The sequence below is a fragment of the Aristolochia californica genome, unplaced genomic scaffold (assembly GCF_029961685.1).
Source record: "Aristolochia californica isolate CCGP_79_NKW_82.1479 unplaced genomic scaffold, dmAriCali1.0.hap1 SCAF_11, whole genome shotgun sequence".
Taxonomy (NCBI): domain Eukaryota; kingdom Viridiplantae; phylum Streptophyta; class Magnoliopsida; order Piperales; family Aristolochiaceae; genus Aristolochia; species Aristolochia californica.
The window spans coordinates 2,818,883-2,846,348 of record NW_027181782.1 but is presented as its reverse complement, the minus strand read 5'-3'; the positions used below and the strand labels follow the sequence as shown (position 1 = coordinate 2,846,348).

The 27,466-nt window shown below is 35.5% G+C and overlaps 3 protein-coding genes across 4 annotated transcripts; 1 reads left to right on the top strand and 2 right to left on the bottom strand.

Annotated features, from left to right (window-relative positions):
* Positions 1-14,080: 14,080 nt before the first annotated feature.
* On the bottom strand, positions 14,081-15,063 carry LOC137944562 (LOB domain-containing protein 16-like). Its single transcript, XM_068790243.1, has 2 exons — positions 14,761-15,063; positions 14,081-14,389 (listed from the first exon to the last, which is right to left on the bottom strand). The coding sequence occupies exons 1-2, from the start codon at positions 15,061-15,063 to the stop codon at positions 14,081-14,083; spliced, it is 612 nt and encodes a 203-aa protein (XP_068646344.1).
* A 5,555-nt stretch (positions 15,064-20,618) lies between these two features.
* Positions 20,619-23,009, top strand: LOC137944033 (pentatricopeptide repeat-containing protein At3g26782, mitochondrial-like). Its single transcript, XM_068789524.1, has one exon. The coding sequence runs from the start codon at positions 20,619-20,621 to the stop codon at positions 23,007-23,009; it is 2,391 nt and encodes a 796-aa protein (XP_068645625.1).
* LOC137944034 (uncharacterized) lies at positions 22,898-27,244 on the bottom strand. Of its 2 annotated transcripts, XM_068789526.1 has the most exons (6): positions 27,013-27,244; positions 26,018-26,316; positions 25,281-25,370; positions 23,678-24,021; positions 23,093-23,369; positions 22,898-22,984 (listed from the first exon to the last, which is right to left on the bottom strand). In XM_068789526.1, exons 1-5 carry the CDS (start codon positions 27,194-27,196, stop codon positions 23,105-23,107), a joined length of 1,182 nt encoding a protein of 393 aa, XP_068645627.1. In that variant the 5' UTR covers positions 27,197-27,244; the 3' UTR covers positions 22,898-22,984; positions 23,093-23,104. The 2 variants fall into 2 exon arrangements, with proteins under 2 accessions (XP_068645627.1, XP_068645626.1); XM_068789525.1 differs by lacking the exon at positions 22,898-22,984 and having other exon boundaries at positions 23,015-23,369.
* Between the last annotated feature and the right edge of the window lie 222 nt (positions 27,245-27,466).

Genomic DNA, 27,466 nt, shown 5'->3' with positions numbered 1-27,466 from the left:
TAATTTCACAAAAAAACGATTTTATACGAACAACGAGCCAATGCCACAACAACCAACTCTATCAAGAGTCATTGAACAAGTCGATAAGCCCATTATATTTTATCTTTTTTCGTCCTTAGCTTTAGGTTAAATCATTTTCATCTTGTGTATGAAGGAAGCGAGGGCAGGTACTGCAACTTCAATTTTCTTTTACAACTGGGTTAAGGAGTTTATATCAATCAATTTACTTATTTAATCTTGGGGCATTTAAAGCTTGAAATTTTATAGTTATAGTCTTTAAGTGTATACTTGATTCTTATTAAGTTGTTTACACATTTCAGTTTGGATTAAGAAAGGCAAATCCAAGGTTCACTACAACACAAACAAAATTTCATAACCATGATCCATTGCCCTAGCAACCATTTCTATTGATCTTAAGATTCTCAGTGAGATAGTTTTAATGATAATAAACACATTAGTTATTAATGATTTATATTAAATATATTATTTATCTAACAAAACCTCGAAGGAATTTTCTAGTAGCATACTCGTTCAATTGATGAAGGACCACTCACATCCCTCATACAAAAATGAAAGGAAGAAAATTGTACCAGAAAGCACATCATCCAAATGACCTAGTGACATTTTTCCATCGCGCAAGAGAGTTCAACACAATAGCAAGGCAGAGTCATCCAATTAGACATCCCTTGTCCTATCATTCAGAAGAAAGAAAAGCCGAACAAAAAATTCCACGTAGTCATCCAAAATAATTATGAAGGCTGACCGCCAGAGTATTGTTCGACCAATGACAAAAGGGAGAAAAGTCTTAGATTAGAATCGTTTGCCTTGACAATGGAATGCTTTTCAAGCTTACTAAAATATTTTAGAACCTTTCATTTACTTAAAATTTACCTAAATCAGAGCTTATTTATATTCATTGCCAATACACATGATCGATCATTCACTTAGCAATATGATTGACCATGCTATAAGAATCTAGGCATGACTTAGTATTCATGATTCGTTACCCTTTATGGCACATGATCTATCATACAAAATGTGTACTAGAAGAGAAGTATAATGCATGATTATTCGTCATCTTTAGCATCATCCATCATACAAAATATTGTCAAGGCAAAATATAAAGCATGATACGTCAACCAAATTTGCAAAAGGTTTCAAAGTTATTGATAGATGTCATAATTGATCATAAGGCCATAAGAACTCAAAAAATATAGTCATTACATCAATAGAGGAGAAAAAATTGATCGGTTCCATTTGGTATTTCTTGTTTTTTGTGTTAGCTATTACCAGTAAATGAGAAAAAATTCCAGTGAATGAGAAAAAAAGGGATAAATTTCATATTGACTATCCAAACCAGTTGAAATGATATTTTAATCTCTTGAATTGTTGTCGATTAACAAAAATTGGAGTATAATTTTTCTCAACCGCTTGATTTGTACCAACTATAAAAAGACTTTATTCATAAATAGGGTTTCTAAATAACAGAAAGAAGGGAGACCATCCACTCATTACCCTCCTCAAACTTCTTTAACTCCCCTTCCTTTCCAAACGGAGGATGAATTCATTTTATAAATACCACAATTTCAAACCTTAAACAAAGTCAACTCCTTCTTGATTATAGACTTGGAAGCAATAACCCACACAAGAAACCTTTCACAAGAATTCAAATGGCCAACAAAGGAGCATTCTTTGGTATCCTTCTACTGTGCCTTGTGGTGACTATGGTGTCTGTGCAGATGTGTGAAGCAAATTGTGTTGATGATTGCATTCCGCAATGTCTCGAAATGTTGCCAGGGGCATCTCGTGATCTTTGTCACAAAAAATGTATATCGGCATGCAAAGGTATACCAGTGACTAAGCCTTCAGATTGAGATTGAAGATATGTAATTCCTTCTATTGTTGCTTCAACTTTGGTGACCTTCCAGCTTCTATGTATTGATTCTCATTAATAAAACCCCATTGAGACCTCTTGTAACTGAGCTTTCTTTTACCTGAGTCGATGATTTGTACAATGTAAAGACTAGTCCAGCAATATCACAAATCTTTTTTTAAGGTTATCCCATTGAATCTTGATTTATATTATTCATTTGTTATCAGGTTACATAGATTAGGATAAGCTTAAGCCAAATTTTCAATTTCTGGAACAACCACCCTCTCGTTGTTAAGACTGTAGAATGACTTACAGTGGTGTCCTTTCCTCTCCATTTTTATCTGGTCCATTGATCCATGCTGGTAACAAAGGAAAAGATAGAGGAGCACCCGACCCCCTCTCTTTCATCTCACTTCACCAGTAAGAACTTATATTAGAGCAAAGTAGATTTCACTTCACTGATTTAATTTCATTTTATAAAATATGTCAAATCCAAAGCCCACTGCCACAAAAACCATTTTAGACGAACAATGAGCCAATGCCACAGCCACCAACTCTATCAAGAGTAATCGAACAAGATGATAAGTCATTGTATTTTACCATTTTTTGTCCTTAGCTTTAGGTTATATCGTTTTCATCTTGTGTATGAAGGAGGCAAGGGCAGGTACTTTTGCTTTAATTTTCTTTTACAATTGGGTAAGGAGATTTTCTGATTTATATTAAATATGTCCTTTTTGGAACAGCCACCCTCTCGTTCTTAGACTGTAGAATGATTTATAGTGGTGTCATTTCCTCTCCATTTTTATCTTGTTTTCATGAGGAAAGGATAGGGAGAGGCACCTCTGTTCCCCTCTCTCCATGTTGGAAACAAAGGAATCAATAGAGGAGCCCTGCATCCCTTCCCTTTCATCTCCCTTCACTAGTAAGAACTTATATTTGTGCAAAGTAGATTTTAGTTTACCGCTTTAATTTCTTTTTACAAAATATATCAAATGAAAGGCTCACAGCCACCAAAACCATTTTAGATGTGTCGGAAGATGGGTTCAAGACCACAGACCAATGAGAAGGCCCACAAATGATGACATGATGATAAATAAAGAGTCACCTTATAAAGATGACATTGATGTAATTAGTTTAGGTTCCATGGACATAATTGAAATATTTTAGTTTTATTAATATATAAGCCTCAAGGGGAGGGTTAAAACACAAGTTCATTACCCTATTCTTCCTCTTTTTTTCTCCAAATTCGTTACTCTTCCTATTCTCCTCATAAAACCTTCTTTCCATAACTCTTCATATTCTTTTCAACCCTTAATCCTCTTCTACTGTGATTATACATCATGTAATCCTAAGTTTCAATAAGACGAACCATGAACCAATGCTACAACCACCAACTTTATTAACAGTAACTGAGCAAGATGATAAGCCCATTCTATTTTATCTTTTTTCATCCTTAGCTTCAAGTTTAATCATTTTCATCTTGTGTATGAAGGAGGTAAGTGCAGGTACTGCAACTTATATTTTCTTTTACAATTGGGTTAAGGAGATTATTTCAATCAATTTTTTTTATTTCATCTTGGGGCCTTTAAGACTTGGGATTCCATATATCTTGTCTTTAAGTGTATACCTAATTCTAATTAAGTGGTTTATACTTGCCCATTTAATTATCCTAAGTTTGGAGTAAATAAGGAAAATTCAAGGTTCACTTTATCACAAACCAAATTACATAACCATGATCCATTGCCTCAGCAACCAGTTCTATCTATTGATCTCAAGATTCTCAGTGAGATAGTTTTAATGATAGTAAACACCCTAGTTACTGATGATTTTTATTAAATATATTTTTATCTAAAAACACCTCAAAGGAATTTTCTAGTAGCATACTCGTTCAATTGATGGACCACTCTCTCCACTCATACAAAAATGAAAAGAAGAAAATTTTACTAGAAAGCACATCATCCATATGACCTAGTGATATCTTTCCATTGAGCGAGAGAGCTCAACACAACAACAAGGCAGAGTCATCCAATCGCAGATCCCTCATCCCGTGATACAGAAAAAAGAAAAGCCCAACAAAGGCATGAAAAGAAAAGAAGAAGACTTGGTGGCATAGGTAAAGTCATCTGCCCTACCCATGGTCAACTGAATGATGAACACAAAATTTCCAAGTAGTCATTCAAAATAATAATGAAGGCTGACCGCCCGAGTTTTATTCGACCGAATGACAAAAGGGAGAAAACTCTTGGGTTGATACTTAAAATTTGCCTAAACCATGCTTAGAGCTTATTTATATAAATTGCCAATATACATGATCGATCATTCACTTAGTAGTATGATTGATCATGCTATAAGAAACTAGGCAGGACTTACAACTCATGTACTAAAACTTTAATTGTGTTCTACAATTGGAATATGGGAGGTATCAAAATCAACTCCCATACTTCATCTTGGGACCTTGGTAGCTTCAAATTCCATAAATATCGTTCTAAAGTATTGTCTTGATTCTCATGAGTGCTTTAACTATGGCCATGTACTTATCCTCAGACCAATTCTATTTGGTATTACATCTCTTTAGTGTTAGTTATTACCAGTAAATGAGAAAAAAAAAAGAGAGACTAAAGTTCATATTGACTATCCAAACAAGTTGAAATAAACCATAATTTAATTTTATGCACAAGTTGTTGTGTTTAATGAAAAAATAAGGGTAAGGTCAATTTTCCTTTGGCTAATTTTTAACCAAATTTTCATTTTGAAAAATTCTCTTTGACCAATTTTCTTTAGTTTTTTCCTCCAAGTATGATATTTTAATCACTTTGAATAGGAGCCACAATAAACCCATTTTCCTCATCCATAGAATATTTGTCAGTTAACAAAAATAGGAGAGGATTTTTTCTCAATTGCTTGACCTGCAATGACAATAAAAAGACTTTATTCATAAATAGGGTTTTTGAATAACAGAAAGAAGGGAGACCATCCACTCATTACCCTCCTCAAACTTCTCTAACTCCCCTTCCTTTCCGAATTTGAGATGAATTCATTTTATAAATACCACGATTTCAAGTCTTAAACAATGTCGATTCCTTGTTGATTATAGACTTGGAAGCAATAACCCACACAAGAAACCTTCAGAAGAATTCAAATGGCAAGCAAAGGAGCAGTCATTGGTATCCTACTTCTTTGCCTTGTGGTGGCAATGGTGTCTGTGCAGATGTGTGAAGCAAATTGTGTTGATGATTGCATTCCGCAATGTCTTGAAATGTTGCCAGGGGCATCTCGTGACCTTTGTCACAGAAAATGTATTCCGGCATGCAAAGATATACCAATGACTTAGCCTTCAGATTGAGATTGAAGATACATAATTCTCTCTATCGTTGCTTCAACTATGGTGACCTTCCATCTTATATGTATTGATTCTCATTAATAAAACTCCATTGAGACTTCTTGTAACTAAGCCTTCTTTTACCAGAGTCAATGATTTGTACTATGTAAAGACTCGTCCAACATTATCACAAATGTTTTTGTAATGTTACTCCATTGAATCTTCATTTATATTATTTCATTTGTTATCAGGTTAAATAGATTAGGTAAAGCTTATAAGCCAAACTGTTAATTTCTGGAACAACAACCCTCTTGTTGTTAGACTGTAGAAGGACTTAACAATTTTCTTTCCATTTTTTATCTGGTTTTCTCAATGAAAGGATAGGGATAAACCCCTTTTCCCCCCTCACTCCATGGTGGAAACAAAGGAAAAGATAGTGGAGCACCGCACCCCCTCCCTTGCATCTCACTTCACCAGTAAGAACTTGTATTTGACCATAGTAGATTTCAATTTATTGCTTTAATTTTTGTTGAATTTATGGAAAAGAGAAATATTTCATTGACTTATTTTAATGAGACTACATGAATCTCTATTTATAATAGAGGAAGGTAGTGGAGTCCAATTACAATTAAACTACCTTTGTCCCAATTACACCTAAACTTTAACACTTAAAGATAAGTCATTGTATAATTAAATAACCCAATATAAATAGAAGACTAATATGACTAAAACACCTTTAAACTAAAACTCCTCTATGAGACTTGCTTCCACAATAATTGTGGCTCTATTAGACTTCTTATTGTGTAAGACTTCTTATGCCACCTCATGTGATTATGGTGGGTCCCATATCTTATGGGCTTGGGCCCATCTTCCAATACTCTTGGATATGTGGGCCTTCCTTGGTGTTATGGGCTTGAGCCCATCTTCCAAGACACTTGAATATGGGACCTTCCTTGGTTGTGTGGGCTTGGGCCCATCTTCCAACAATTTTGTTTTAAAAATATTTCAAATCCTAGGCTCGTTGCCACAAAAACCATTTCAGGCGTGTTGGAAGAAGGCCCACAGACCAAGGAGAAGGCCCACAAGTGATGACATGATGGTAAATAAAGAGTCATCTCATAAAGATGACATTGATGTAATTAATTTAAGTTATAGGGGCATAATTATAATATTATTATTTTATTAATCTATAAATAGAGCTTCTAGGGGAGGGTTAGGACACAAGTCAGATTACATAGTCCAAAATCTATCAGATTACTTATCTAAAAGAAGTATATTTTATGAAGATAAGTTATACTTGGTTGAATGGTATTTATGTTTAGTTTCATAAGGAGAAAATTTCATGTCAAACTGATCTATATTTAAGGAGATATTCGCATTGGAAGAATCAAAGGTCATTTTAGTGTTAAGGAATAGTCTCACATAGATTAGTAGGACAAAGATCTTTAGTTTATTAGTTGGGAAATAGGCTTTCTAAGTTGGCTAGTCATTTTTGGATGGGCCTTGGACGCAACTTCACATGGTATTAGAGCAAGTACTCTTATGTTGGCCTCCACCCAAATTATCCACTTGTATAGCCACAAAGAAGGGCCTACATGTGAGGATGAGTATAAAAATCTTGAGTTTTTTTTATGAGAAAGAGGCTTACTATATTACTATATTGCCTAGTTATTTTGGGATGGGCTTATGAACTAACTTCACAGTTGGTATACTGTTGCATGCGAAGATCCGAATTTAAGCTAAACTTTTTGAGTTGTTGTTATTGATCAATAATATCAGGAAAGTATCTCATGATCAACTCTTGGAAAGGTTCTGTTTGTTAACTAACAATATCTAGAACGAATATTTAGAAGCTCATCTTATTTTCATAAATTTTTCTTGAATTATTTATCAAAGATTGCTTTGCCAAAATATTTCAAGAAAAAAGAGTCAAAGAAAGGTGTCTTCTTTGATCGCTAAGTTGGCATCAATTGAAAGAGGGAAATACATTATTTAGAAAATATTTCTAGCCACAAATTTTGTGAAATTTTGTTGGTATTTTGAAAGATTACAAAGAATTTGATTTAGTATCCTTGCCTAAAAAATTAAGGCAAGAAAGATTGAAATATTTGGCTTGGCTTGAGTTACTCGGTTTACAATATTTGAGCTAGTGAAGTTGTTGATACTAACCTTTTTTACTTGATCATACAAGAGGTAGATTAACACTGTAACTTGCAAAATATTTGTTGACTTCAAGTTAGGATCATTGACATAATCTCCTAGCTTGAGGGGGAGAATAGAAGGATAAGTATGAAGGAGCACATTGGAGATTGTTTGATTTATATATTATCAAACAACACTTGGTTTAACTTATCATTGGTAGTTTATTACTCGGCTTGACTTACTCACTCACTGTCAAAGCTACTATATGCTATTTGCTATCGGATTGACTCCAGCTTGATTATTTCCTTGGATTATTGCCTTGGATGATCCTCAACTTATTACGTGTTGCATAACTTCCTTATTCAAGGATGGATTTGCTGCAAATTATCTTATATGTCCTTATTGCTCTTAAGGACTTTTACTACCTACTGGTTATCCGTTACTATATAACTGCCTATTTGATATATGTTATTTTGGCCTAGGTCCATTTCATCTACTGCTATTGTGTCTCTCTGATTGAGACGTTATTATTTAAGGAGGACTTCTTAGTTGTTGATTGTTGTCGACATTGGTTATTCTAATGAAGAAGAAAACACTTGGTGGCCCCAGAATATTATCTTCTAGTGATTACCCTTTACCCCCTTATTTGGCATTTTTTTCCTCTTACCATTTGAGAGTCAGTGCCCTATGGAGGGACACTGTGATGGAAGAGTTTATTACTACACTTCTTAACAATGCCTATAGACCCACTACCTATAGAGGATAGAAGTGTGCCCAACATCCAACTTGAGTCAAGTATAATATTCGCCTAAGAGGTGTTTTTTGTTTTTGCTACCCTAAGAAAGTGTGTAGGCTCAGTGTCCTTCATTAGGGCTACTTTTCTGCCTATGAAATTGAGCGGAAAATATTTTTTACTATGACCATTTGACTAGAGTATGGAGCGATGTCTTACGACTAGGAGTGATTTTACTCTCTTATATTATGCCAGTTGGGTCTCTTGGAAAAGAACAAAGAGACCACCAACTTGAAGGGGAGTGGAGGAAGATATAGTGGACTGCCATTTTATTCGGAAATATCCTATACACCATTTGCTGCAAGTTGGGTGTTCATGATGTTCTTTCCATGATTTTCTTTATTTCTTTTAATCATTTTCTCAAATTTAAATTAAAACATTAAAATTTAGTAGCAAAACATAACAAAGTCATTATAACTTCAATCTTTAACATCATACCTGAAATTTTTTACATCCAAAATAACTAACTATTTACTTTCATTGTTCTCTGCTAACATCTTTGGTGGATTTTGGAAACAACCATCATCAATTTCAAATTTCGTAGTCATGTAATCTACATTGATACACTCGATAACTCCAATTTTCCTATTCATGGAAGATATGATAAACATGCTCATTGTGTAGGACAATATTCTCAATTTTGAGTTCAAAATTATCCTTAAAAAATTAACAAACATCATCCATAAATAAAAATACATATTGTAAATAATATATTGAAAGTAAATATTAAAATAATTGTTAAGAAAAATACCAAAAAAATCATATATCTTGGGTTTGACAATCTTCAAAGACCAGTCCCAAATGTTTTTTTTTTTTCATTTCTTATATAGATTCAGGTAAAATATGGTCTTCAGGCAAAACCCTCTTTTGAAGTTTGAGCAATGGACAAATGAATGATTGCTCCAACCACGAAGAAAATTAGACGAAAACACTCAACTATGAAGGATAGTTTTGATAAATTCTTAAAGAGTGGATAGACTTTATTTTAAGCATCTTCAATCAATCTATAAAATTTCTTAACTCCATTTTGGTTCTTCAAAATCATGACAAATATTTATTGATTTCTTGCATCAAAGTCAACATTTTTAAAAACCTGTGAGGTGAATCATTCAAAATATGAATTTGTTTATGAGTAGTAACAATCCCCATTTCCATTATGAAGTCTCTCTTTCTAGGTTTGATGAATATATAATTTTTCCTTTGATTAATGGGATTCAATGACGCACGAGTGGGCAAATATTCAACATCCCAAACTCCAAAGTAGGGAAGGTCAAGAACTCAATCAAGACCATAGAATAGGTGACATTAAAATATGTGGTTGAATAGAGTGGAGAGTAAGCATATCTAGAATTTTGAACCTAAATGGATATAAAAACATTTGATAGATTAATATTTTGAGTTTGAGTCTCACCAGGTTAGGGTAGGGGTAGCACAAGTCAGGTTAAATGAGGGAATTGATCCTATTTGACCTATTTTTGGTAGGGGGTGAGAGGGGAAATCCTGTTTTCCCTTCTCCACCTTGAAACTTATAGCCAGGTTAAATGAGGGAATTGATCCTATTTGACCTATTTTTGGTAGGGGGTGAGAGGGGAAATCCTGTTTTCCCTTCTCCACCTTGAAACTTATAGCAAAGTCTAATTACATAGAATGGATTTTTTATTATTTTAATGTAGTACATTTATTATTGTATATATTTATTTTTTAAATTTTTTATAGAGTTATGTTAAAGATTGAATTAGTAATGAGCTGAAATAGGGATGGGCAAGGGATGAGGTTGGGAACTGAGAGAATGGGACGAGATGGAATTGGATTTTTTTAAAATCATCGGGATTTTTTCGAAGAGATCGGTGTTCATATCGTGTTCAATGGGATGGGTTGGAACTTCTACAAACCTACCTTGAATCGAACCTGTAATATAAAAACACCCCAAAAATATAGGAATTTCAAATTCAATATATTTTTTTTATTTTTTGAGAAGCAACAAAAGGTATATTTTTATTTTTTTATTTTATTTAATTTTTTTTAACTTTTTGCATCTATTTTTGGCCTCAAATACTATTCTTAACAATATCATGCATTTCTATTGATGATACTCAAAATGTCTAATCCATACATTTAAAGTGACCATTTTTTGTTTTACATAAGGACTTGTAATTAACCTTTTTTGTGTGTGTATGTACTACAATAAGCTTATATCTAATCATACCCAATTTAGGGGAGACTCAAATTTGAGGCCTTCCGGTAGAAAACCCTCATGCATTGAGTGGCAGCCCAAGTCTCACCCAGTGTTCAGACCATTAGGGCTTACTTACTAAAAGAATAAATGAGAACAAGAAACAAAATACAAAACACAAATGGGAAGAGGGGTTAGGTACCAAAATTGACCTAACCCAGTACTATGGCTTAACCAAAATTTTAATGGGTTAGGTATGGTTTTATATACCTAAACCCATTAAGGTTCAGTTTTGATTTGACACCAAAACCCAACAAGTCCTTGTTAATAGTTACATAGCTTGTTATGATAAGAACCAGACCAATTTCACCAAACCAAACCTAATCGATGCTTATAATGCATCAGTTACTATAAGGTTACTCTAATGATTTATGACCTATCTAAAAGTCATGTTTTAAAATTATAATTCTCTCAAATAACCCATTAAGAGTTAATTTTAATAACATATTTTCATTAACTAGATCTTATTTTAAGGAAACATATAAATTAATTTTTTTATAAAGCTTCAAATCAATTTTCAATGAAGTTCTAAACATATCAAGTCAAAATTTAGAAGAGGGTTCAATTTAATTATGAAAATGGGTTTATATAAAATTGAAATTTTCACCCTTTAAAGAGCTTCAGGTAACTATTGGCCAACCACCAACTAAACATATGAAGTAGACTATAGGGTCTCCTTAGTTCTTCCAAAACCCACATCATAGAGGAGATATAATATCCTCTCCATTAGGGTTTTCTACAGTTTAGGTAATTAATTTTCAATTATGATTCTATTAGATATTGCATTTTTATACAATGTTGTTTGATGGTTCAATTTCTAATCAAGCCTTACAATTCAAATCTAATGAAAAATTAAGGTAATTAAGTGATTTAGAGGAAGTAAACATAAATTATAATTTATCTTTGATTAAACTTTCTAAGAAATAGAAAACGTCGATAGAAATCAAAGAAATATCGTATTGAGTTCAAAATTTCTATTTCTAATATTTTAATTTTATAAAAAAATTACTTTTAAGAAAGAAAATCCTCCTCTCTTTACCTATTTTCTAGAGATAGAAGCAAGGGGCTTTCTCTCCTCCCTTTTCTCTCCAAAGAGAAGAGTTTGATCATTTTCTAAAGAATACTTTTAAAATATTTATTTTTTAAAATAATTTATATTTAAAATAAAATAGATAAATATAATAAAGGTATTTCAAAGAGTTGAACATAATGAACACAAAAAGAAAGAGAAAGAGAAAGAGAAAGAGATGGGCGAATCGACAAACAAGATTTCTTCTACAAGCGATATTTTTTACACTTCCGAACGATCTTTATAAAATAATCACTCGGCTTATTCCCCATCTTTTTTATTAAACATTCAACTTCCATCTTCTTCATTTCTCTCTCTAGATTTTGATGTAGAAAAAATACCCACTTGATAGGTTTTAGATTTAATTTTCATATCATGTATGAAGGTGGGGATTTGGATTTGAATATAAATTGTAACGCAGGTTTGTGACGCACGAGTGGCAAATATTCAAACTGCCCACACTCCAAAGCATGGAAGGTCAATAGTAGTTGACACTAAAATATATATAAGTTGGGTGGAGATTCGAACCCTTAGGCCCTGGACACTGCCTTCTTAGAAATCTGAACCCAATGGGAAATAAAAGCATTAAAAAATTGCTGTTATGCTTATTGATGTAAGCAAATGTTCCATGAGGACTAAGTACTAATATTCTATGCAATGTATTTTTTTTTTTACTTATAGATTAGTTGAGTTGATGATAATTTAATTTTCTTGCTAATTAGAAAGAAGATAATTAGGAAAATTGATGGAAATCAAACTAATTTTCTTATTTTTTGTGTTTAGATTTAATTGTAATTTTAAAAATTTTAATGATATTATGGTGGCCTTATTCAGAATTTTACGATATTCGAAGATATGTGATCTACTCGGTCACATTTGGAACTATGGCATATTTGAATATTTTTAAAGTAAATAAAAATTATTATTTTTCATACGTTTATTTCAGCTATGCTAAGGTCAGCCTTAGGGTGTGTTTGGAATATAGAAAGTGGAGAGAAAATAAAAGAAAGAGAAAGAGAAAAGAAAAGAGGGTTTTTTTTTCTCTTGTTTTGATGCCCATGGAAAATGAGAGAGAAAGCAGAAGAGAAATATAGTTTTTCTTGTTTGGATATAAGTGGAAAATAAAAAAAAATTATTAAATTTTAAAATTTTCTCTCAAGTTTTTTTTTTCTCCCCAAAGTTCATCATTTTGTTAGAGAAATTTTATTAACTATGGGAAAAAGTGATTTTATCTTTTTTTTTTCTTTTCTCTCAACGATTCTCTGCTGTCAAACAATAGAAAATAATTCTCTCTCCCCTTTTATTTTATTTTTTGTGGGTTCCAAACAGGCCCTACATGCTCTTGTTGTTTTCATGGAAAAATTTATATTAAGTATTTTCTTCAAAATAAAAAATAAATGAAAAAATTGGCCTTTGATGTTGCCTTCTAGTTCACAATCTACTAAGAAAGATTTAAATCATAGAATGCTTTTTCATGCAATGGGGACAAAGAAACTAAAAGAACTATGCATAAGAAGAAACCATGTTGTGAAGCAAGTTAAAGTGTGCTTTTAAGATTAAAGATGACTGAAATCCCTAGCCTTTATCATCCAAGTGCACATGGCCAACCAGACAAACCTCAATTGTTCTTATCATTGAGCTCCTTTTCCACTCATGAGCAACAGAGAGAGAGAGAGGAGGGGGAGAGAGGGAGAGAGAGGGAGGGAGAGAGAGAGAGAGAGAGGTGCAAAACTAATACCTTGATATTGTCCTTCTGCTCCCATGAAGAGGAACATTTTGTCCAACCAATTGCATGCATGGAAGAGCATAATGATGCTGTAGAAACTTTGTGTAAGGTGGATTAGCTGAACAAAATAATTGGCACCAATTCTTAATCTCCTCCCACTAAGTTGGGTCCCAAAAGTGAAACCATTTGTTCTTATTTTAACCATTCCTTTAGTTCAAACCAACCCATCACTTCTCTAACAAAAAAAAGAGCTTGTCTGCAATGAAATCAACTCCGGATATGTCATATTTTACCTTAAACTTCACCTGTTGCTCAGTACTAGAAGAGCTTTCTTCCACAATAATTGCCTCTCTAACTTGCTTTCTGCAAGACTTTAGACCTCATTATATCACTTATTAACTTGTTCTTGAAGTTACACAATAATTGACTCTCATTTTTGTATTTTATAGCACTAACAAACAAGAAAGATCAAGAGAAGGATATTTTACACATCAATCTAGAGCTGTTAACATCAGAAAATTTTTTTAATGGACTTTCAGTTTCAGACTCATCTAAGGGCACGGAACATGGCCAATAACCCAAGAAGAAAGAGACTATAAAACTAACTACATCACCAGAATTGATCAGTGGAAGCAACTCTTGATAAGATCGTTCTGCAATTTGAATCACACCCATGAAATGTTTCACAGAAGAATTCAAGGAGAGGGAAGTCTTATTTCCAGAACCCAATATTAACTTTTTTTTTCTTCCTTAGCAAGTGCTTAGGTTACCAGCACACAGATGACAAATAGGCCTTTCATCATCAAAGAGAATAAGAAGCCTGTCTCTTGCAATAAAAGTGGCTAACTAGGCTTTATGGTTACACATTAGTTTCTTTGACACTCTTTGTATTTACACGATGCCCCCATTAATCCTTTCACTAAGCTTAGTTTCTCATCATCCTGAGAGCCAAGGCCTGAAGTTCTCCCAAGTCATTGTGTGAAGACCTTCTCTTGCACTGTGGGATCTCCTCCCTGAAAGGCACTGCATCTTGTGCCACCATGTTACTAACACTGTTGTCGATGGAATCGAGAGAGCTTTGCGGTGACATCGAATGCATGTAAGGGTAAGACTGATGCTGAAGCCCCATTGCATTTCCTGGCCACTGGTTTTGGTTTTCCTGCATTCGGGAATCAGCTGAAGTACGAGCCAATTGTGCTTTTACTTGCATCAGTTGAGCTTGTAAAGTAGCAACCTATCAATAAAAAAAACCAAAGAGAAGCACATTAAAATTTCAGTTTCTCAACACAGGAAAGCTTAGACAAAACAAACCACTCTTAACCCAAAGTAAGCCACTTTTGATCTTTGAATTGTTGTGTTTTCTATAGTAGGAAATGATAAAGGAAAGAAAGGAAAGTAAGATTAGAGTTCATAGCCTCCAATTTGAGCTTCCTGCCATATCAAAAGCCGCTCAATGAGCTTAGTTAATTGAGGATATGAAGATATCAAACAGTTGGAAATTTCTTTTCTTACAAACTGCACTAGAGTAAAGATCAAAGAACTAACTAAACCTCACAGATGTAAACCATCCTTGACACAACCACTCTAAGAACTGAAGTTAATTACCTGTTGCTGTAACGCGAAGATGTGCGCGACACACCCGTAAACGGGATCCCGGAGCCTCGCCTGAGCTTCATAAGCAATGGTCACGACAGCCTCGCACCGATCCGGCAGAGGAACGTGTAACAGCATCTTGGAGACATTACTAGCTCCGAAAATCTTATGTATGGCGGCAAACCGTGCAGGCCCTTGCTCGGAGCAGAAGTAGGGTGCAAAGATGCAGTCCGATGCGCACTTTCGCCGGAGAAACTTGCAGGCACCACAGGGAGAGCCTGTGCCACCAGACCCAGTTCCACTTCCTGCTGCCATGGAAGAAGAGATGGAATGAACTGAGAGTCTTGTATGGAAGTAGTAGAGGGGCTCTAGAAAGGGACAGACCAGGGGAGTGGGTGGTGGGGTTTGGGTGCACGCTTGGGTCCCTATAAAGGAGTTTGAATGGGAGACATGGAGACCTTCTGTGTTGGGTTCCAAGGGAACATTTGTAAATGGTGAATGGAGGGTTTGGTATTTGTTTAGTGACTATGCTTCGTGGGGTTACATTTAATTATAGAGTTTTGAGTTTGGTGACTCCTGTAAGTACTTTTTCTCCGCCGAACGCCGCGCTTTGTGACTATACCCTTATGTTCCTTTCCAATGGGCGACGACGGCCACGATTGACCGACAACGCCGAGCGTTCTCTTTCCCCTCTTCTTAATTTTTTTATACGTTTATCAGCATACAGGTCATGAGGATGAAGAAGAAGCAAAGCAGAAGAAATGTCACCGATCACGTTTTTAGCTTAATCAAACCTGTGATATTTTTAGAATTGTTGAACAAAAGAAACGAAACGGGTGAGTGACACGACACGATCGCTACCATCTGTTTGTTCCTGTAATGGTCTGGATGATTCCTAATCTTTTCACATGGTGGTCCCTAATGCCGGTGGACTGCCTCCCCACTTCCAGTCAAGAAAGCTTAATCAGAAGACGAACAAAGACCTTAATTATTCTCAGTTCAAAAAGGAATTGAGCAGTGTTCAATGCACAAAACCTAGTTTAATGTTCTTAACAGGTCAAAATGATGAATGGTCCAGCCAAACCCAGTCAAGAAACTGCAGTAGCAACAAAACTCATAACTTCCTTTGTATCTTTTTACGATCTTTTAACGGGAGAAACGAGAATCAAACACTAGGGAAACAGTTTTTGGCATTTGTCCTGTCGCGGAATTGAATAGGCATTTCTTTGCAGTTTTGGTTACTAAAGAGCCAAGCTGGGGGCATTTCTTTTCCCTTTGTTTAGTTAAGGCCGCTTTGTTGTTTTGCAGGGAAAGTTGCCGTGTCTGCTTTTGCTGGGGGGGGATGGGATGGGCAGAAGCAGGCCAGGACAGAGGAAGGAGGAGAAGACTCATGTGAGAGACCCACGTAGTCCGTGAGTCACATATGTGTGTGAGTTGTGATGAATGATGAGCTCTTTCTTGTAGGAATCGCTACGTTACAGGAAACTTCTGAGGTTTTTTTTGCTTGTTAAGAACCACCAGAAAGGAATTTCGCACAGGGTTCATCGCGTGACGGAAGAGCTAAAGTTGTAACAAGTTGAGAAGATGAAGCATATCTTGCTTTGTTATCATATCCGGATAGGACTATTACCCCTGCGCCTCCACCCTCCTCTCTTTCTGTGGGTGATCCTGTTCTTGGATGGGAAGGTGGGGGGGACCCTCTATAAAAGGTAATTTATTATTTTAGATAATTAGGTAAGTTCATGTCCTAATATGTGACCAAATTGGAAGCACACAATAGATGTACCCCCACATCAAATGAGTATCGATAAAACTAGTTGGACTAACTAGCTTGTGAGATTAAGTTGTAGTCCCATCATTAGGTGCACCCATTTTATGTGTATAATTTGCTAAGCAATTCATACATAAGATGGCTAGACCCACATTAAAGTGCATAACTTGTTAGATAGATAATGGCATAGAGATGGAGTGATAAAAAAAAAAAAAAGAGTCTTTTGTTGGGTTTGAACTTGACCAGACTAGTTTTTGTCTTGTGGGACATTCCCACATACAATTGAGCATCATTGGTTGATAAGATTATTGGAAAGAGGAATGGTAGTGCACCTCACCTGGGAAACATTCCCACAATCCTCTCCAAAGTGCCTTTCATATTCTGTCAAACGAAAGAGGGTTTAAGTTTTGGCAGATATCTCCATTGGCATCATGAAAGCTTTTCTGTTTGATTGAACAATTCATGGGTTAAAGAAAATCTGGTTACTTGGAATCAAATTAATTAGGGTGCATGAGTGTTTTGCCAAATTGTTTTGCATATATGGCTTATGCCCTCATAGAGGAGACAGAGGAGAGGGAGAGAGTATCACCCGATCGAGGACCGAAGAAATCCGGAGTGACGTAAAATACCTCAAAGACATTTATATCTATTGCTCTCTTGCACTATAATCGAAGGCTTGTGACATCCCTTTGGTATCATTGGGACATGGGTGTGGTATCAACATTGTGTCTTAGAGCTTGTGCTTAGAATTTCTTCTAGGTCGATGATGGTGAAAATTGTGACAGTTCACTTAGACCATTGTATGTTTAGATGGCCGCATACAGGGTGATAGCCATAGGACTATGCATTGACTTGATATTATAACACCATATATTATTGTTCTTATATAGCATATAGGACGAGTGACTGCTTAATTGGATAATTGGGCCTCGAGCTCATTACTCTAATCACCTTTTGATCTCACTTTTTTTTGCCTTAGGAATTGATCGTGAGTTTTGTGTAAGATATATAACTCTTTTGGAGTGAAAATGACCACATAAATATTTTTTGGTGCATTTGGCCACTTTTGGAAACTTCATATTTTTACGTAATTGGGAGATTTTATTTCAAGAGAAACTCATTTCAATGGTAAAATAGTAACTTGAGAGAAACTAAAAACCCAAAAAATTATTGATTATATTCAAAATTATCAATATTTGATTCTCATAAATGGTTTGACAAATAACTATTTTGAAATATTTTCTTTTTTACAAATATTTTCATTTAAAAATTTATGGGAAATTTGAGCCTCGTGCTATTGGGAGATGCATCATCTAGCTAAAATTTGATTTTGAACGGAAAGTTTGAGATAAAAGATAAATATTGTTTAAAGTAGATAGGTTATTGGACTCTATATAAGCACATGTTGAGGAGGTCACAGTAATCCTTGATTAAACTCTACCCCATCTTGTGAAGAGAGACTTGTCATCAAAGAGCAATCACAAAAGAGGGTTAGTGGACTTTAAGCATTGGAATAATTTCTGCAAAGCGATAAGTAATTATTTTATTTTTGTAAATTAAAAATTATTAATAATTCTTAAATTTTCAGAATTAATATGACAACAATTGGTATCGGAGTAATGTCATTGTCAGGAGGGCATGTCATGGTCAAGCTTAAATAAATAAAAATGTAATTGTCATTGGTTAGATGACGTCTAGTCACCGATAGGGTGTTTGGATTATTCGTCGGAGGCCAATGACCATGGCGGTGGCACCTCGGCCGTTGTATTAGAAAACCTCCAAATCAATCCTCTTCAGGAGTTAACTTGGATAAAACCAGTCCAGATCTAAATATTTGGTTAAACTAAAAACAGGAGGCTAGTTCTAGGTCTTTTAAACCTAGTTCATGTCTTATTAATTTGGTTCAAATGCTATGCAATTTTGTTTTTACATTTAAAGACCCATTAATTTATATTATAAGTTGCCAAGTTCAAGTCTTTTACAATATGGTTCATGTTCTTTAAAGATTGGTTTAGTTAGTATATAGATAGGTCCAGGCCAGAAAATGTTGGTTCAACCCTTAAATGGTCCCTTTTTAATAAAAATTGTGGAGTTTTGGTTTGACTCAAAAAAAATATTAATTCAATTTTGGGTTATTAATTAGAGATTCAATTAAATTAACCCAAAGCATAATTTAGTTCAATCATTGGTTCAATAAAACATAAAAAATTTATATGCTTAAAGATTTGTTTTTGAGATTAGTTTTGCATTAACATATATAGTTCGGGCTAGAAAATCATGTCTTAACCAAATTTTGGGCTTTTAGTTAAAGTGAATAATTAGGATTTTAATATGCCCAACATATAATTGTTTATGACCCAAATCTCTTAGGTTTTGATTCAAGTAAAGAACTAGAACTTTAATTAATATATTTTGAGTTCAAATCAATTCGAGAAAATATTTGGAAATCTTATTTGATTAAATATTATTTTAAAGCAATATTCAAGTGACCATGTTTTTATGGTTTGTGGATATGCTTGAATGTTACAATATTTAATTAATATTTTATTAGAATAATTTTTTAATTGAGCCAAATTATTTCATTATATCATATCAATGAATCTAACATGAATGATTAGTTTTATATCTTTAAAGATTATAAATTATCATGTCATTAAATTTTATGGATAATTATGGTTGAATGAGATATAACCATAGTTAAGTTACTAGGCATAAAGTAATTCAGCTGACTCATAAGTTATATATTCATAAATAGGTTGCTTAATTGAATAAATAAAGTTGGTTTTATGTGGACACTTAGACTCTATTTAGCATATTAACCTTTAGTGAAGGAATACTCTGATTGACAAGATGATCAAGATGAATGATGAAAACAAAGTGTGCTTCTTGCGACTTTAAGGCTTGAGAAATATGTTCAGTTATGTAGGAAGAGGATTTATGAAGAATTCAATTATACAAATTGCACATGATTAGACCGAGGTCACTCAATTTTATTTGAGAGTAAGTGCACTTTGATGGAATATTGTTTAACTTTGTCGGGGGAAATGTGTAAAAGAAAACTAGCTCGTGATTTGAAGAAAAACTCTCTAGAGATAATTATTGATCCCTTATCTAAGAGATTGGGTGTTAAAAAAGTGTTCCTTGAATATTTCAATGGTATTGTTGTTGTAATTTGTCTTCCTAGGTTCTTATTGGAGCAATTGGGAGATTGCTAGTGTTTTTCCTATCTGAACAATTTTTCACCAATTATTGCATGCATTATTTGATTCTATGGGTTTCATCCTTTTGGCAGTTGATTATTGAAAGGTGAGTGTCATATTGACATTGTGTCTTGGAGCTTTGTGCTCAATTTTTTGTTTGGGTCAATAATGGTGAAAATTGATGTAGTTCACTTACACCTTTATATGTATAAATGGTCACATATGAGGTGATGGGAACATGTCCATGCACTAACTTGATGTCACATCATTGTATAATATTCTACTTATATAACATATAAGGCAGAGTGACCACTTGATTGGGTAATTGGGTCTTGAACCCATTAACCTGGTTATCTCATATTCTCACTTCATTCTTATCTTAAGAATTGGCCTGACTTTTGTGTGAGATATGTGAGTCTTTTGAAGTGGAAATTATCAATAAAACTTTATGTGATGCATCTAGCCACTTTGGAGAATTTAAATTTTCTACATAGTTGGAATGATTTACTCCAAAAGAAACTCATCCTAAACTCAAAATCATAATTTTAAGAAAAATCAATAAATCCCTGAAATTATTGATTATGCTCAAAATTATAAAAATTTTAATTCTAGTAAATGGTTTGACAAATTAATATTTAGAATTATTTTTATTTTTTATTTATATTTTTTTAAAATTTTGTAAGAATTGGACCCGAGAGACCCCGCTGGTTTATTAGGGGATTTCTCATCTAGCTAGAGTTTGAGTTTTGAGTAGGAAATTTGAGATAAAGGAGGAAACCTGTCAAATAGGTCGATAGAAAATTTGTACACTGACCCCTTAATCTAATGAACTAAGTAATAATGATGTTTGTTTGGGACAGGATTCATATAACATTAGATCAATGCAACTGCACGTTACCATGGATCTCATGACAACCAATAGAACCAGTCTGATTACTTCTCTTCCCCTCACATTTCAAAACATCTCAAAACTCAATCCACGTCTCAAATTTAACAACAATCCCTCAAAACAACCAAGCCTAGTCTCCTATTCTCCTTCTCAAATCACCTTAGAACAAACCAAGCAAATCCATGCCCGCTTGATCAGAACCCAGTTTGGTCACTGCTGTGCAGTTATCGACGACCCTCTCCTACCCCAACAGACTCTTGAAGCTCAATTCAATTCCCTCATCACCTCCTACACAAAAAATAACTGCCCTCGAGACTCGCTGAGAATTTACTCTCACCTTCGTCTTGCAGACGCGTTTATTGATAATTTCACGATTCCGTCTATCCTTAAAGCATGCGGCCAGCTATCGAAGATCAAAGTAGGGAAAGAGATTCACGGGTTCGTGTTAAAAGCTGGGTTTGATTGGGATGTTTTCGTACGGAATTCTTTGATACAGATGTACTCTGAATGCGAGACTGTAGATTCTGCCGAGAGGGTGTTCAACAAAATGACGCAGAGAGACGTTGTCTCCTGGAGTACAATGATAGGGAGCTACAGGCGGAACAAATATTTCAGAGAAGCTTTGGATCTTATCAAAGAGATGAGTGTTTTAGCTGTAAAGCTCGACAAAACGGTCGTGCTGAACATGATTAATCTGTTTGCGGACATGGGAGTGTTAGAGATGGGCAGAGTTGTACACGGTTATGTTATAAAGAAGCTCGACTCTGAAATGGAAAACGTAAGTGTTTGTACTGCTCTGATAGACATGTATGGGAAGTGTGGAAGAACAGTCCCGGCAAGGCAGATCTTCGACCGCATGTCTGACAAAAATGTTGTAACCTGGACTGCCATGATTGCTGGCTACATTCACTGTGGAGAACTGGTCGATGGTCTTGAGCTTTTTGTCAGAATGAGGGAAGCGACCATGTCTCCTAACGAGGTCACAATTTTAAGTTGGGTCATTGAGTGTGGGTTTGCAGGAGCTCTAGAATTGGGCAAGCTCTTGCATGTTTATGCTCTTAAAATCGGATTTGACGCATCTCCCATGCTAGCCACAGCTTTACTGGATATGTATTCGAAATCTGGTGAAGTTAGGATTGCCAGAGCTATATTTGATCGCATGGAGAAGAGGGATGTCACTGCCTGGACTGCCATGATATCTGGATATGCACATTCAAATTGTCTGCTAGAGGCCTTTAATCTGTTTATTCATATGATAAACTCAAATATCGAGCAGAACGAAGTAACTATGGTCAGTCTATTAGTACTGTGTGCAGAAGCAGGGGCACTTCATTTGGGCAAATGGGTTCATGGAACAATGGAGAAGATTGGGATTGATTTGGATGTCGTGCTTGCAACTGCATTGATCGATATGTATGCAAAATGTGGAGAGATTGATGGGGCAAACCAAGTATTTGTTAGTACAAGACGCAGAGACACAAGTATGTTGAATGCTATAATGGGTGGGTTTGCAATGCATGGCCGGGCCAACCAGGCTTTGGAACTCTTCCATGAAATGAGGAAACAGAAGCTGAAGCCTAATGAAATCACATTTGTAGGAGTTTTACATGCTTGCAGCCATGCAGGTTTGGTAGAAGAAGGGCATCTCATTTTTCATCAGATGGTGAAAGATTTTGGAGTGGAGCCAACAGTGCAGCACTATGGGTGTATGGTTGATCTTCTAGGTCGAGCGGGAAAGCTAAACGAGGCTCATGAGATGATTAAAAGCATGCCCATCCAGCCTAACGTTATAGTATGGGGAGCTTTATTGGCATCCTGTAAGCTTCATAAAAATTTAGGTTTAGCAAAACTAGCAGCAAGGGAGCTTCTTGAGCTGGAACCACATCACTGTGGGTATAATGTACTATTGTCAAACATCTATGCTGCAGAAAGTCGATGGCATGAGGTTAGAGAAATTAGAAAAGTTATGAAGGAAACTGGTATGAAGAAACCACCTGGCCTCAGCTCCATTGAAGTGAATGGGGTTCTGCACGAATTTATAATTGGAGATAGATCTCATCCAGAAATTGAGAAAATAGATGAAAAGTTAGCAGAAATGCAGAAGAAACTAATTGAAGCAGGGTATGAGGTAAATACATCAGCTGTGCTGCTGAACATTGATGAAGAAGAGAAAGAAACAGCAATTGGCTTTCACACTGAGAAATTAGCCATGGCTTTTGGTTTAATTAGTACTGCTCCTAATGCACCAATTCGGATAATGAAGAACCTCCGAGTTTGTGATGATTGCCATGCTGCAACTAAGCTCCTCTCAAAAATATATGGCAGACTGATTATAGTGAGGGACAGGAACCGTTTTCACCAGTTTAGTGAGGGATCCTGTACATGTAGAGATTATTGGTAGCATGGGAGGAAACTTTTTCCTTTGTCATTGATTAAACCACAAAAAAAATCTTTCAATGTACAAGACAGGTTACAACATTTTACCGAATCAAATGACTACCCCAACCATTGTTCTGCACGACGTTGTCCGCTACCTCCAACAGCATGTCGAATACTGATCTTCTCATTTGCATATTTCTCCTGTAGCCACTCAAAGGCATTCATATCAAGTTTTCCTGTTACGGATTTCCCTTGCTTTCTTCGTGTATGTTGTTCCTTGATAGATGCCCATAGCTTCTCAATCGCATGTCTTTGTTGAGAAGTGAACTTCCCAATGTTATCATATGCATGTTTTGCTAAGATATCAACCACAGTCTGAGCCCTGGATCGTACAAACCACTCATTCCATTAATCTTATACAAGCATAGAAAGTATCCAAAAGAAAAATGGAGACATTTTGGGTATATTCTAGCACATAGCACAAATGCAAACCAACCTATACATGCATTCTGCGTAAGCTAAAATCTCAGTAATTCTAAAGATAATGACAATCAAATCAAGATGTTGACTTTAAATGTCAAAAATTTTACCAGCCCATGTTCTAGGATTGTGAATCTTCAGAAAATAGACCATTTCCAGACTACCTCAACATAGTCTAAGTATAATCAGGGAGAGAGAGAGAGAAAGTACCATAGAACCTTGTATCGCCTAGCTGCAATCTCTAAACAGAATATTAAAGCTTCCCTGTTTGACTTGAGAAATTTCCTACTTTCTTCTTCCTCTGCCTTTCTAATTGAATCTGCAGCATCTTTTCTTCCTTTCAGCTTTCCATCCTTCCTCAATTTGCCTGGGAGAAGAGAATCTAAACCAAATGGGTCAGACTCTTCTTTTTTATCAGGTTGAGTAGGACAATCTGAGGTGGCAGTTTGAACTTCATCTTTAGACAGTGCTGTGGCTTCATCCTTGTCATCTTCATCAGTAGCATCAGGAAGAGTGGATATGGCTTCTTTAATCCGCCCAGCCACTCTTGCAAACTAGAAGGCCACAAGACCAATGAAGTGAGAAGTTGTGCAATAACATGTCTGCAGTATACAAAAGGCTAATACTATGAGCATGCCTTTTCTCCACAAGTTACCTTAACATTCCATTTAAAATTGATTTTTTTTAAATGACGGTATGACTAAATCAAACAGGTTCTATCTCCAATAGATTGCCAAGAGACAAACGAAACTGATCGTTCTAAAAAATGACAACCCACATCTACTATTATTCATTGGGTATAATTCATAGGCTTAATCAACTGTTATTTTTGTTGTTTTCAGCATTTCCTTGAATATAGGTACCATCATACTTTTTCTCCATCCATCTGGCTTTTTTCTACATCTTCAGCATCCCCTACGGTCGACTGTTTTATTATTTATTGGTAGTTATAATAAACAATTAATCCCCAAACCCAATGAAGGAGAGTGAAGTTGGCAATCAGCATAAGTTGTTAGCGATACACTGGATTTTTTTATTTTTTATTTTTAGAGAGAATAGAATGCAATAATTAATTCACAATAACATATTAAAAAACTCACAAAACTCAAATTAAGCATATAAAGAGGTTCAACTCCAAAGTACTGTACTCCTCACGAGATATAAAAGCACCCACAGCATTCCCAACATTTACTCCTCATAAAACTCTTGAAGAAAGATTAAAAGCATGTAATTAGATTCTGAAAGTGACAAAAAAAATTACTTGAAAATAAATCAGCATTAGAGCCTTGAAACAGGTTTCAGGCATACCGGCAAGACTCTGAAGCACAACCAATTGCCTTCCGTTTTTTGATAAATAAGAAGCTACCTAGGTCAAGCTTCAACACCTTCTGGCTGTAGAAAAGTTGTTAGTGCCAAATGAGTCACTCTTACATGCTCCACAAAGTAATGCTGGTCGCCAGCAATGTCCATCTAACTGGAGCATCAACTCTACCTTATACACAAGTCTAATATGTACAATTACAGAAGCATGTTAATGGCTTAATTTCTGCCTCTCAGGGCATAATTCTTTAATTTCCCTTTTTCTTCCTGATTGATAATTGAGAATCTGTCCTATATCTAGCATTAATGCCCTAGAGAGAGATTCTTGGAAAACACGGAATGTCTGTGAGTCAAATTGATCAGTGAAACATGTCAAGGCATACAAGTTCTACTCCACTTTAATCCACAAATTAATCATATTCTCACATAAACAAACATCATCAAAGCCAAAGTTAGCAGTCAGAAAGCAAAAACAAGAAAAAAAGGGACATACCACAAAGCTGTCATCAGTGTAAAGATCATTTGCTACCACAGCCCGAAGGTCCCAAACAGCCAACTGGTTTTTCTGATGCTTAGTGAGACACTGCAAGAAACAAAAGTGGTGAGGAGACTGCTTCTACCCATAATGAAGAGAAGTTTATGAAGCCAATCTGAATTCACCCAATAACCCTCTAAAGAGTTCACAACAACAAAATTGTTCAGAAAACATATAATGCTGAAACTGAATGTTGATAATGTGTATATAAGATATTTTTTATTCTAAAAGTAAGCACTTACATAGTGCCGAGAGAAAAATTCAATTATAATCACTGAATCACACATAAAAGAATAAAAAACAATTATTTGATTGTTGATCATGAAGATATGCTTGTCTATGTGCATTATGTGTCTCCTCGAGAATTTGAGGCTGTCACTATAATTGGTCTATCATGGAATCACCAATCAAACAATACCCAGCATTTGGATAAGAAAAATAATTGTGATCTATCTGAAATATTCTGAACACAAAGTCATAGATCAGGAAGGTACAACTATATTACTGATGCAGTTTCTAGCATGTGTCCCCTATGAAGGAGACTTCTTAACTCATAATTCCAGGCAGCCTTAATTGTATAATGAAGTAATTCAAGCAAGGATTCTCTTTAAAGTGCACTATAAGAGTCCCAGGGGAAGAACCTCATCCCACCTCCAGGAAAGAAGATAAATAAATGAAATAATTCGAATCCTTACATCAGCAACTTCTTGGGCTGAGGAGAATAGGGCCTGATAATCTGCTCTAAGTGAGGGATCATTGCAAGCATCAGGTGATGACATAGCAGCTTCTAATATTGCAAAGAAGTAATCACTAGTTCCTTCCTTAACACTACCAGCCTGGAGGAGTTGTGAAGCAAGCTTTGATGCTTTTCCAAACTTAGAGGGATTCTTAATGTGTGAAGCAATCTTCTGCATAGCTTCTATAACTTGTTGTTCTGATGCATCGACTGTTGTTTTAAATCTCAAGCGCTTTTGAGGCACTGCAGCAGCTGCTCCTGAGAAGTCATAAGAAAGACATTGGTACTAACAGGATTTACTAAAACCTTGTGGAATCATAGATATTTTACGGATCATGAACATAGAGACACGAATGTCAGCTAATATTGAGTAATAGTAAAAATCAAATAATAAGTATCTCAACAGAATGTTTGGCATACACAAGTGGTTTTGAAGAGTGTAGGGGGATGCTTTATCTGCAAGAAAAATTGCAGGTTCTTGAAGGGTACCTTTGGAAAAATTAGAAAAAAATCAAAGCAATGGCAGCAATGAGCGCCTGTGAAATAATATGCGGAATATAACTATAAATACAAATAGAAGAAAGAAATAATAAAGTTTTGCGCCGCAACAATCAATTTAAAGGAGGGAATATTTTACTTCGGCTGAAAAAAAATCAGAGAAACACCTGAAAGTAACACTATAAGCGTTAAAAAACGAAATTCACTGCATATGTGGGATGTCTCGAATTGCAGGAATGAAAACGACATATTCATACCCGAACCCTCAAAACGAATTGGGCTATTAAAATTTTAAATTACTCCAAAAAAACGAAATAAAAGCTCAATTCGAACCCTAACATACAGAAAACAAGATCAGTTGACTTTAAAAAAGCTCCGAAATTTTTCCATACTAGAACCCTGAGAGTTCAGTACTCAAAACATGAAGCGAAGACAAGATATAAGTAGAAATCGTACCGTCCACCGGAGCCTCGGAAGGTTTTTCCCGCTTGAGAGAACTTTTGAGAACGGGAGCAGGAGCAGGCGCTGGTGGTGGTGGTGGTGGGGTAGGATCCTTTTCAACCGGCGATGGAACTTTCAACGAATCTTGGAGAGAAGTAGCAGTGGGAGGTGGTAACCCTTCGAATAAGTTTTCCGCCATTGACGAGGACGAGAACGGCGACCGGATGATCGAGCTCCTTCGGTGGGAATGATTTCGAAAAGACTTTCACAAATCATTGGCCAAGACCGCATGCGCTTTGTAGGAGTGCCTCTCGAACTGGGCGCCGTAAGAGCCCGTGCAGGCCCAGTGATCACAGTACCACCTTGAACAGGCCCGATGCCATTTCCGACGAGTCACGAGTCACGAGTCACGAGTGAAGAGTGAAGGCTGTTATGTTGGATTTGAGTGGATTGTAAAGCGAGTTAGGGG